Source organism: Bacillus rossius, chromosome 6 (genome assembly GCF_032445375.1).
Source record: "Bacillus rossius redtenbacheri isolate Brsri chromosome 6, Brsri_v3, whole genome shotgun sequence".
Lineage (NCBI taxonomy): Eukaryota > Metazoa > Arthropoda > Insecta > Phasmatodea > Bacillidae > Bacillus > Bacillus rossius.
In genome coordinates, this window is record NC_086334.1 from 60374417 (window position 1) to 60387660 (window position 13244).

The 13244-nt window shown below is 45.6% G+C and overlaps 1 protein-coding gene across 2 annotated transcripts in view; it reads left to right on the forward strand.

Moving 5' to 3' along the window:
* The first annotated feature begins 3879 nt into the window (after nucleotides 1–3879).
* The window catches only part of LOC134533246 (myelin regulatory factor-like), a 39900-nt gene continuing 30535 nt past the window's right edge, over nucleotides 3880–13244 (forward strand). For both annotated transcript variants that reach the window (XM_063370658.1, XM_063370659.1), the window contains exon 1: nucleotides 3880–3952. In XM_063370658.1, coding sequence (XP_063226728.1) covers nucleotides 3944–3952 — 9 coding nt within the window. In that variant the 5' untranslated portion in view covers nucleotides 3880–3943. The remainder of the gene's footprint in view (nucleotides 3953–13244) is intronic.

The following is a 13244-nucleotide window of genomic DNA, read 5'->3' on the forward strand; positions in this document are numbered from 1 at the left end:
GAGACCCTCGCCACGAGACCCTCACCACGAGACCCTCACCACGAGACCCTCACCACGAGACCCTCACCACGAGACCCTCGCCACGAGACCCTCACCACGAGACCCTCGCCACGAGACCCTCACCACGAGACCCTCACCACGAGACCCTCACCACGAGACCCTCGCCACGAGACCCTCACCACGAGACCCTCACCACGAGACCCCCACCACGAGACCCTCACCACGAGACCCTCACCACGAGACCCTCGCCACGAGACCCTCACCACGAGACCCTCACCACGAGACCCTCACCACGAGACCCTCACCACGAGACCCTCACCACGAGACCCTCACCACGAGACCCTCACCACGAGACCCTCGCCACGAGACCCTCACCACGAGACCCTCGCCACGAGACCCTCACCACGAGACCCTCACCACGAGACCCTCACCACGAGACCCTCACCACGAGACCCTCACCACGAGACCCTCACCACGAGAACCTCACCACGTGACCCTCACCACGAGACTCTCACCACGAGACCCTCACCACGAGACCCTCGCCACGAGACCCTCACCACGAGACCCTCGCCACGAGACCCTCGCCACGAGACCCTCACCACGAGACCCTCACCACGAGACCCTCACCACGAGACCCTCGCCACGAGACCCCCACCACGAGACCCTCACCACGAGACCCTCACCACGAGACCCTCACCACGAGACCCTCGCCACGAGACCCTCACCACGAGACCCTCACCACGAGACCCTCACCACGAGACCCTCACCACGAGACCCTCGCCACGAGACCCTCGCCACGAGACCCTCACCACGAGACCCTCACCACGAGACCCTCACCACGAGACCCTCACCACGAGACCCTCACCACGAGAACCTCACCACGTGACCCTCACCACGAGACCCTCACCACGAGACCCTCGCCACGAGACCCTCGCCACGAGACCCTCACCACGAGACCCTCGCCACGAGACCCCCACCACGAGACCCTCACCACGAGACCCTCACCACGAGACCCTCACCACGAGACCCTCGCCACGAGACCCTCACCACGAGACCCTCACCACGAGACCCTCACCACGAGACCCTCACCACGAGACCCTCGCCACGAGACCCTCGCCACGAGACCCTCACCACGAGACCCTCACCACGAGACCCTCACCACGAGACCCTCACCACGAGACCCTCACCACGAGACCCTCACCACGAGACCCTCACCACGAGAACCTCACCACGTGACCCTCACCACGAGACTCTCACCACGAGACCCTCACCACGAGACCCTCGCCACGAGACCCTCACCACGAGACCCTCGCCACGAGACCCTCGCCACGAGACCCTCACCACGAGACCCTCACCACGAGACCCTCACCACGAGACCCTCGCCACGAGACCCTCGCCACGAGACCCCCACCACGAGACCCTCACCACGAGACCCTCACCACGAGACCCTCACCACGAGACCCTCGCCACGAGACCCTCACCACGAGACCCTCACCACGAGACCCTCACCACGAGACCCTCACCACGAGACCCTCGCCACGAGACCCTCGCCACGAGACCCTCACCACGAGACCCTCACCACGAGACCCTCACCACGAGACCCTCACCACGAGACCCTCACCACGAGACCCTCGCCACGAGACCCCCACCACGAGACCCTCACCACGAGACCCTCACCACGAGACCCTCACCACGAGACCCTCGCCACGAGACCCTCGCCACGAGACCCTCACCACGAGACCCTCACCACGAGACCCTCACCACGAGACCCTCACCACGAGACCCTCACCACGAGACCCTCGCCACGAGACCCCCACCACGAGACCCTCACCACGAGACCCTCACCACGAGACCCTCACCACGAGACCCTCGCCACGAGACCCTCACCACGAGACCCTCACCACGAGACCCTCGCCACGAGACCCCCACCACGAGACCCTCACCACGAGACCCTCACCACGAGACCCTCACCACGAGAACCTCACCACGTGACCCTCACCACGAGACTCTCACCACGAGACCCTCACCACGAGACCCTCGCCACGAGACCCTCACCACGAGACCCTCGCCACGAGACCCTCGCCACGAGACCCTCACCACGAGACCCTCACCACGAGACCCTCGCCACGAGACCCTCACCACGAGACCCTCACCACGAGACCCTCACCACGAGACCCTCGCCACGAGACCCCCACCACGAGACCCTCACCACGAGACCCTCACCACGAGACCCTCACCACGAGACCCTCACCACGAGACCCCCACCACGAGACCCTCGCCACGAGACCCTCACCACGAGACCCTCACCACGAGACCCTCGCCACGAGACCCTCACCACGAGACCCTCGCCACGAGACCCTCACCACGAGAACCTCACCACGAGACCCTCGCCACGAGACCCTCACCACGAGACCCTCACCACGAGACCCTCACCACGAGACCCTCACCACGAGACCCTCACCACGAGACCCTCGCCACGAGACCCTCACCACGAGACCCTCGCCACGAGACCCTCACCACGAGACCCTCACCACGAGACCCTCACCACGAGACCCTCACCACGAGACCCTCACCACGAGACCCTCGCCACGAGACCCTCACCACGAGACCCTCACCACGAGACCCTCACCACGAGACCCTCACCACGAGACCCTCACCACGAGACCCTCGCCACGAGACCCTCACCACGAGACCCTCACCACGAGACCCTCACCACGAGACCCTCGCCACGAGACCCTCACCACGAGACCCTCGCCACGAGACCCTCACCACGAGAACCTCACCACGAGACCCTCGCCACGAGACCCTCACCACGAGACCCTCACCACGAGACCCTCACCACGAGACCCTCACCACGAGACCCTCACCACGAGACCCTCGCCACGAGACCCTCACCACGAGACCCTCGCCACGAGACCCTCACCACGAGACCCTCACCACGAGACCCTCACCACGAGACCCTCACCACGAGACCCTCACCACGAGACCCTCGCCACGAGACCCTCACCACGAGACCCTCACCACGAGACCCTCACCACGAGACCCTCACCACGAGACCCTCACCACGAGACCCTCGCCACGAGACCCTCACCACGAGACCCTCACCACGAGACCCTCACCACGAGACCCTCACCACGAGAACCTCACCACGTGACCCTCACCACGAGACTCTCACCACGAGACCCTCACCACGAGACCCTCACCACGTGACGTGGTCGCAGCGATGTTGAGAGACACAAATATACAGAAATATTCATACTATTGAAAATTTCGTGGTATTTTAAATTCCATTGAACAACTATCCATCGAAATCATATTTTTACATAAGAAGATCTAAATGGATTAAGTGAGTGAAACGTGTCAGGTTAATATTAAATGTTATTGGCTACTTATGGCATATTAAAATATATTTCTAAAATGTAAAAATAATTAAATTTTTTGAGTTTTATGACACCAACAAAAAAAAATATATGAAAGAAAAACTTACGACATCGCAAAGTAGCGAATATTATTGAAATAAGAAAAAGTTTTATTACTGAACTTATACAAAATATTGCCTTTTTGGCTTTGAAAATTAATCATGCTAATATGCTATGCAAATTGTTTTTCCCGCGAAAGTTATGTATTTTGAAATATCTACAACGATGACAGTGTTTGGCGTTATTAAGGCGCAGGAAAGGCTTTGTGATATTAGGTATTAAATAATGTATATGTTTTTAAGAATGTCCACAACTCGTGTAGTGTGAATACGAAACGCTGCGCAGACAAGTCAGAGCCGTGACTCGAGCAAAGATCCATCCAGATCGTGCCCCGTCAGGGGAAGGGAGGGGGAAGTGGGGCGCACGTATAAGGGCGCCGCGCGGGGCGCGCGCCTCAGTCGCGCCGTCGACACGGCCGGAGCAGGAGCGAGGTGTGTGCCGCAGCGAGCAGCAGACACGCCGCCATGCAGCCCGTGAGTACCAGCACCGCAGACAGTAGCCGGCGTGTGTGCGGTCTTCCACGTGTTTCAACACGTGAGGGTCGAAATGAGAACTACCTACCTTCGCGGCTGGATAGTCGATTTTTTTTTGTTATAACGAAATTTAACATTATTCCTTGCCGTTATTTTTTTCCGTATTTTATTTTATCAAGTAAGAATTTTAAGCTCTATTTGCAATTCATACTTATATATAATTTTTTTTATAAATAACATAACTTACTATAATTTTTTTTTAATAGCCCTAAAGATAATTTCGACTATAATGTTGGCTACACCGTGACCCACACATTCGAAGTTTAATTAATCTCCGTATAATTAAGATATAAATTGCCCACTTCAGTTGATAAATAATCTGTAAAGGTTAACAATACTCGTATGTGAGTAAATGCAGTACAGTGAGCAGAAACCTACCTAGAGAAGGTGCTGGAAATGTACATCATTAGTAGACACTTTCCAAATCCTAATACGTAGGTTGCTGTCACAATGTGTTGTACATATTTACTCATTGACTCATTATTTTCACACAAGTTCCACGTGGCCTCTTTAATTTGAGTGCCGGTAAAGAAGAGTGTTTCTTTACGTTGGCTTTAAGTTCTTGTCAATTAAAAAAACTCACTACAATGTGTCCACCACCATGGATTGTGTGGAAGCTTCAAGTCACAGAGTAAGTAAAGAGACAACCCACTCTCATGCGGGTGAAAGTTCCTTATTGGATAGTCTGTTTGGGGGGTGGTGGGTGGGTAGTAGGTATCCATATACGTACCAACCTTAGCCAATAAATAAGGGAAAACAAAATCATAAAATAATATGTAAGAAATTAAGCATATTTAATATGCAGTATTGCATATATCCTGAATACTAATGACAAATAACTAATATATTCCCAGTAAATGTCTGTCTTCCTTTTGTTAAAATAAATGCTCATGAAATTTACATTTAAGGTGATGCGAAGCGGCATTTTGTTCGATTTTTTTTCCATTGTCTATTTTTTTCTGTCAGTTGTCTTATGTTTCCGGGAGGTTTAAAAGACTCGCCCAATACCACTATACATACATTGGCAATTTCCACATCGACAACTGCGGTTGTGTCCCATATACCTCTATCAGCCGGGCACAAACAACTGACGGTTGATAAAAAAATGCAATACAAGAAACAATTTAAACCCCATTGTTTAATATATACTTGCCCATATAATATAAAACGTCGTGAAGCTTTAAAAATGTAAGTATATGTACACAATATATATATGTATACATTAACGTATACTAGGAATGTACAATAAACAAAAATGTGAACGAGTATTTGAATACTCGCGAGTGAAGTGCATCGACTAACCTCGGCAACGAGCAAATACAAGTGTTCTCGTGTCGCAAATACGCTTATAATATGAAACTTAGATACACAATTTAATGCAGAATACTTTAAAGGTATTTCGAGCGTGATAAATTTACGCAAATTACGTTTCCAACTACATTTAGTGACGCGAATCACACATATTTTCCGCACCTGCCGGAACACCGACGTCGACAGTTGAATCGTTTCAAGCAGACCAAAATTTTAAACTATGTAATGAAATGGCTTCGTTAGAAGGGGGAAAAAAAATACTTGAAAAAATACTGAACCCCTGCTTTGCACCTGATTTTCTACAATGAATTTGATTAAAAAGCTGCCCATGTTGTTAAAATTCATTAAACAGTTGATAATATAAAGTTTCGCTTTGGCTTTGTGAACTTTGATTTGCGCTATCCTCCACAGATGGCAGCACCGTGGTTACACATTTCCATTCCATGAGACTTCCCTTCCAATCACGAATTTACTCCCACCAAATGCCGTATACCGAGAGCTAAGATGGTACACATGAAACAAATACAACATAAGCACCTACGTCGTCTGACTGCGAGAGCACGCACGCACGCACGCACGCACGCACGCACCAGTGCCACTAACCGTCCGTCTGAAGGCTCAGAAAAGGCTCAGAAAAATTGCTTAATGAAGCAATCCCAGGCAGACTCTCGTCCAGCTAACAGGGCTTTCATCATCGCCAGTGTGGGCCTAGGGGCCCGAGTGCCGCGACTTGGCATCGAGCCCCTAGGCCCTTTATGAGTCCCAGGTCGCTTTCTGCGACCCATAACCTCATGTTTTCACCAATAAAAGTTTTGTTTTGGCTTTTTATAAAATTGTTTTCTGAATAAGCTGCGAAGCTGTGATGAATGCAATTGGCCTGTAACATTTAAATTTAATTTCGAGTGTTGACTCTACTTTAAACTCGTGGTGTTGTCCAGCCCTCCCTTTAAGTTTAAGTTTAAAGGGGGAAAGGGGGGGGGTGAATTTTAAGTTAAGCTGAGCAGTTGGCCTTAGCTGCTCAGGTTGTCTTGATTATTACTTGTCGTTCAAAAACGTGTTGATTTATTTGTGCTTGTGGGCAATGACTGGACTAATTTACTGTGTTGAGCTAAGTGTGTTGTCTGTTGACGAGATTCCTAAACCGTGGGCTGCTGACCCCCTCCCTTTAACGGGAAGAGGGGCTAGGCCGGCGGAGGGGACGAGTCCCCTCTGCCCACGGCTGGCTCGTGGTGTACCTAGCGCGGCTCAGCACCGCAGTTAGCATCTCTGCCAGCTGCAGCACTGCGCCGCGCGGAGCAGACTGCAGCTCGGTGGGGAGCTGCTGTCTGGTGTGGGCTGGTTCAGCTGCGCAGTGGGCGCCTCTGATGGTGAGGCCGGCCTCCAGCAGGCGAGTGGCCTCCTGAACAGTGGCGAAGGCCACTCTGTAGAGGCCGGTGAGACGCCCTGTGGCCCGGCTGCGGACGTGCCAGCACCTGGTCGGCGTGTGGCCGGCAGAGCGCAGGTGCCCCCCGGCCCTTCTGCCGCCCCTGAGGACGACAAAGTGCCAGGGCGCACGGTGTTCTGACGGGCGCTGTATGGGCTGCTCCTTCGTGGGCTGTCGCGCCGTAGTCTCGTCAGCTGTGGCCGCCTTGGGGGCGGTCTGTGTTGCTGCAGAAGCCACCGGCGGCGGCAGCAGTGGAGAGTTGTCTGGTGCTGCTAGAAGTGCTGCAGTTGAGCTCTCCTGAGCTGTTCAAACAGCTGCTTGGGTGCCTGTTTGCAGGCACTTGGCTGGGGCGAGAGTATTGTGTCCGCGCCGCTCTGCCAGGTTGGTCTGGCAGCTGCTGTTACGCAGCTAGGACGTTCCACGGTGCAAGTCGCGCAGTGTCCACCTCGACCACCAGAACCATCTCGTAGGTGGCCCACGAGACGTACTCGGCGGGACACGAACACATGCGGACCGCCTGCTCCTCGATTTGCAGCGGGGGCTGCATTCGGTGCGCGAAAATCTCTAGGTTGACCATCTCTTGCGAACACTACTTGTAGACTATCGCCCTATTTCTGTCCTCCAGGCAGGGCCAGAGGTGGGCCTTGCGCAGCGATGCATGTTCCGCAAGCCGCGCGCCTAGGTCCGCCGGAATGCCACTCGTTGCGTGCAGCTCCGCGGCGAATATCGGGCCCTTGTAGTCGGTGGCGATTTCACTCTCGTAGCGATCTTGAAAGCTGCGTCTCTTTGGCATGGTTCTATGAGCTGAGGGTGACGTCCACTCACTCCAGAAACTGGGGCAGGAATGGCCGTCCGTCTGAAGATCTGACTCGTCCGGGAACCCTAAGATTCATCCACCCTCGATCAGGCTCGAACAAATCCGAAGTTCGGCGTTCGCTCGTGCAACTTCGCGAACTTAGAGTAGGTATTTTAAACATCGCTGACCTAAAAACATCCAACCTTTCATTTTAGAAACGAATTTTTGCGAGAATTTTATTTAAGTAACATATCTAACCTAACCTACCTCTTACTATCAAACAGGAAAAAAAAAATCCGAAGATGCACGCATACGTAATTTTCGGGTCTCTGACTCGGTTTCAATGAAACTCTACCCTGCCCAGTATCCCACTGGACTCCAGGCCTGCTTCGCGTGGTCCGAGCCTCTCCCATCCTAGGGTTCTTCCTTGACGTGCTCATGTTTCCTCCCCTCTGCTGTCCGTCGCCCGTCCGTCCGTGAAAATATGGGAAGCCTAAGATGTTCATCAAGTTCTGTCCCTGCCCGAACACGCCCGAATATTCACCTTTGGCCAAACTCGGGTTTATTTATATATATTTATATTTCTCTGTTTATTTTAATGTAGCTATACTAACCTAACTAACTGTCCATAGTGTTATAAAGTGTTTTAATGTAGCTAACCTAACCGACCACTTTTAATATTTGAATTCATTTTTCCTGCGTAAAAATAAAACAAATCCCGAAGTTGGCCGAAGATGAATATTCGGTCGTGTTCGGGAAGGGACAGAACTTGATAGACATCTTAGGCTTCCATGAAAATAGTTTTTCTTGCAAGTGCTGCCAACTGTTGAGAAAACTTTAATTTTGGAGAAAATTTAAGTTTCATAATTAGATCAATTTGGAAGTCATACAAGCTATATACCTTAATAACTTACTAGCTGCAGTACCCGGTGTTGCCCGGGCTGAACACAGGGTGATGTATTGTCCGCGACTTTAAATAAAATGGATATCGCTGTATGACAGTGTGGTTGACAAAGAGAGATGACACATAATTATTGCTGTTTGTATTTCTACGACCTATCATTTTCTCTTTACCCATGGCGATCGGTTGAACGGTTTAGAGGTTGATGCGCTCCAGCGCCATCTAGCGGCGAGTTACAAAAAACATGATAAAAACCTTCTCCATGGAAAAAACACTTCGATGTGCCAATTTTCACGGCGATCGGTCAAACGGTGTTGGAGTTTATCGACGTTATGCATACCGACATCCCATTTTATATATAGATTAGAATCAATTTTTTTCCCACTCTGGTATTTATGTAACATTTTCAGAGTTACCCTGCGTAATTCATTTCAAATCTGTGAACTGGGCGATTTTTGTTTCAAAAAGCTACCTTTAAAATGTGTTAAAACATAATTTATAAAACAATCATATAAGCATCTAAATAATTACCAAAAAAAGTTCAAAAACTTTTAATGCAATCAAATTTAATACTCGAAATTCTTACAGACATTTGCAAATTATAATTTCATTCTTCCATCCGTCAAAAGTATGAAGTTACCAACCTTTTGACGAACGTACGGATGGAATTTTTCGGGTCGTATGATTGGTTGCAGGTCATGTGATAGACAGACGGAGGCGAGTTTCTGTTGTAATTCCGGCTTCATATTTCAATACTGTATATACTGACATCGCACTGTGTGGCCAGTTAACATGTCATATCGCAGTTTTGTTACAGGATGAAACGGGAATTAAAATAATGGGTCTCGATTCTAGGTAGTTTTTGGTTTTTCCCAAAAAACGAGGAGGACGATTATGGCTGCACAAAATCCCTCGTACCAATTTCAGATCATCAGACTCTTCCACGATAAGTTAATGTTTTATGAAAAATATTAATAGTTTACATATTTATTGAAAACATAATCGAAACCTGTGTTTCACCTGTTACCGCTGTGTACAGTACAATCTTTTTCAGACGTTCTTAATATGAATATTTTTCATATCCCAGTTATTTTAAAATATTTTGAGTTTTACTCATCAAACTACAGATTTTTCACCAATGCATTTGTTATTCCACTATTTGCTTCGTTAATTCTTTCATATATGAAAAATACGTTTCACTGCTTCACGATTAGTTTACAAGCTTAACAGAAATACATGTCATCTATACTGCAATAAGTACTAAAATAATGTGGTTTATACTCAAGCTGTATATACACGTCCAGAATTCTAATACTACTGGCATTTTACCGCACCATAGATATTGAAATATGTGGTAATAGACAATGAGTTATGTCAAAAAGATTACAGTACTTTTTGAAAATTAAAAAGGAAACACTACTGACAAATCTTTTTCCTTGGAAAAAAATCTGATTTTAAAAATCATTCGTGAATGAATGTAGAGAAAATAAAACCATTATTTAAAGACCCACTTCCAATAACATAATTATTTTGTGTATATATTTTGAAATCACGTATATGTATTCCCTATGGGACTTGCTGTGGATATAGGAGTACATTATGATTCATGGTTCAAGAGAACCTATCTTTATTTGCTTGTTAACGCTAAAATTTTATTCGGATGCAGATAAATAGTATTTAAAACTAATATTAGTCATGGTTACCCTACACGTTCGCTATTGCGGCCCGTGTAGCCGTAAGTTATCTCTGTAAATGGATTTTATTGGTAATTTCTTAATTGTTTTTCACTGGATAAAAAGCGCTCTGTGTTTTAAACCAAGCATTTTTTCAATAGTTAAATAAATTTATGAAAATCGGTTCGTTAATAAAGACATAATTAACAGACATCTAAAAATCCTAACTTCTACATTATAATAGGATATGGTTCTATGATACATCCAGTATCTTACTTACTGTAATTTAGCTGTAGGTATATAATTTTTTTTATTAGAAGCCACAACTTACACCGATTTCGTCATCTCAGCGGTAAAATTTTGAAAAATGAAAAAGATTCACTACGTCTGCCTGTTCATACAATTAATACTCAGTTTCTTACATTCACATGTAGAAGATTGTTGATATGAATATGGTTGTAGGGATCAATTTCCACAAAATGTATAATATATATTTGATGTAACTTTTTATGAGTTTCCACTTAAATGGATTCATTGATAAGGCGTTCACTTTATAGAACTCAACCTATCCCTTTTTTCTTACCCTCTTAAGGGCGGAATTTCATGATGGTGTACAGGATGATCATAAATTATCTGTACACTTCCAAAAAATCACTATAACTAAACTGTGTTTGTCCAAACTATGTCTGTTTTAAATTTTAAATCTAAATCAATTTGGTAGTAAAGTCGTGATTTAATAGAAACATTCGTACTCACAAACTTCCCTATTCATATTAACAGGGAGTAGGACTCGAGTACTTTTAATCCGTTTAAGCAGTTTGTAAAATATATATAGGTAATTCAAAACATCGGTGATCTTTTTTTGTATGTTTGCGTTAAGACTAAACACGACTCAACTACAGTTTTTTTTAGCAGAGACATTATCTGTGCAGTTCTACTAATATATGTGCGTAAAATGTTTTTACACGATCATTTCTTTAAAGCCGATTTTGATTACTTTTGAACAGAGGTAGTCATATACTGGAATAAAATCACACGGTACATTTATCCCGCTAAAATTCATTTTTTCGTATGGAATAGTCATTAATATCCTTTTACAGTGATAATGCTTGGCGACACGTGTCGCAATATCGATCCAATATGCCTAATATTCACCTTACTGCCTATGTTTAAAGTTTCAATAATCATTTAGTTTTAAAAAAAAAGTTCATATACGTAGGCTACATATATTATTTCTCATGCCATTATGTGGTAATGAAAATGCAGATATCAGTTATTTTATTAGATGTATAGATATATACAGAGGTAAGTGCTTCAGAAATCTTCACGTAAAAACTAAAATCGAGCACTTAATAACGGGTAACCACAGCTAGCACATCATATTTTGTGTGTTAGTAACCCTAGTTTCTTACCTCCTTACAGGTGGAATTCCGGAAAATGGTAACGAGGATTTGTAGTTTTTTTGTATTTTTGTTATTCATACCCAATATTTTAACTTTTGTATGGATATTTTCAGATGTTTATTTTATTACTACAAAATAAAACACACTCCATTTTCATTTTAGCTATATACTTTAGAAAAAATCATAAATAAACACTACTTAAGTCTTTATTGTCTGTTTTCTTTAGTTTCTTACGTCTCACTTGGTTAGCATCAGAGATAAGATTTTTGAAGTTGCACTTCTGTAGGCATACAGGGGGTGATGTTTGAGTAAGCAACGGAAATGCAAGGAAGTGCTCGTGCACAAGGGACGGAAGTTAACAAAGTTAAGTCTTACGAGCAAGCGCTTTCGCGTTCCTGCTCTGTCCAAGAGGCGAAGTCGTCCGGACAGCGGCCCGATTCGCTTTCGTGGACATCGGGGGACAAGGAAAAAAAACGCCAAGCGTGTAAGTGGGCCAAATAAATCTTCGTGATAGCGGAACCATCCTGGAATAAATGTCCTGGATTTGAATACCCATAAAAATAAATTATTGCAACTTTAGAAATAAGTTTTAATTCTGGTATTAAAACATTGATAACGCAATATACTCCACAGTTCTGTACCATGTCTATTTAGTTCTGCGGTAGAGTGCGTGGTGTCGTAAAATAAAGTTCTATGTTTGTAGTCCACCACTAGGTAATATATATTTATTTATTATACAAATTATTATTGCATTTTGAACTATAATATTTAAGAGAATTATTATATTACTGTATATTTAAATAAATGTTATAACGATTTATATAACATAAATCAGACCGTAAGTTACGTTATGTTACTCTAGGTAGGCATATAACTTTTATTTTTCAACCCCCGCCGCTTTCCCCACCCTTTAAAATGTAATTTAGATACTTCTTGAAGAAAGTTTGCACACTTGAAATTCAGAATAACACAAGAATTACTGACTAGGTACATTTAAATTAAAAAAAAAAATGCTGCTACGCTTACGTTTTAGACAAAACTATATATCGTAACGAAATTTTTTTCAAAATTTATTTTAAAAAGGAAAATTAGGAATTAAATATTTGAAACCGGCGTATTCTAGTGCACATCATTGCATCGTTGTTGCAGCGAAACCTTTACTTGCAGTGTGTTTCGCTTTGTCACCACCAGTCATCACTATGTGTGCGTAGCGTGGAAACTAATCAGTATTGCCAATGTCGTCTATTGATATTCCCTTGCGCGCGGGAGATATAAATTTTAGGAACTTGACGGTTTACTATCAAAGATTTTTTTGTAAAGCTTTCCAGCTTTTGCTGCCCTTAAAATCTGCCATAATCCCCCCCCCCCCCCCCCGGCCACGTAAATACGGCCCTGATTATAAGGAAAGCTTGATTGCACATACCACTTCCGAAATTACAATCCTGAATAATTTTTTTACCTAACATTTTCTATACCAAAAATTAATTTAATTAATTAGGGAAGGTTGATATTTATCACATGCTGCTCGTATAATATTTCAAGTTTAGTATTACCTTGGAATATTGCGAAGTATTATAGTTAAAATATTTCAGATACCTGACAATATACTTCTGCTCGGCTTATCAAATATATTTCTGACATGTCACTGAGATCACTATAATAATTAGTTATCACAGTAGCGTAAAACCATATTTACCTCAGGTTTATCCCCTTAGGGGTGGAATC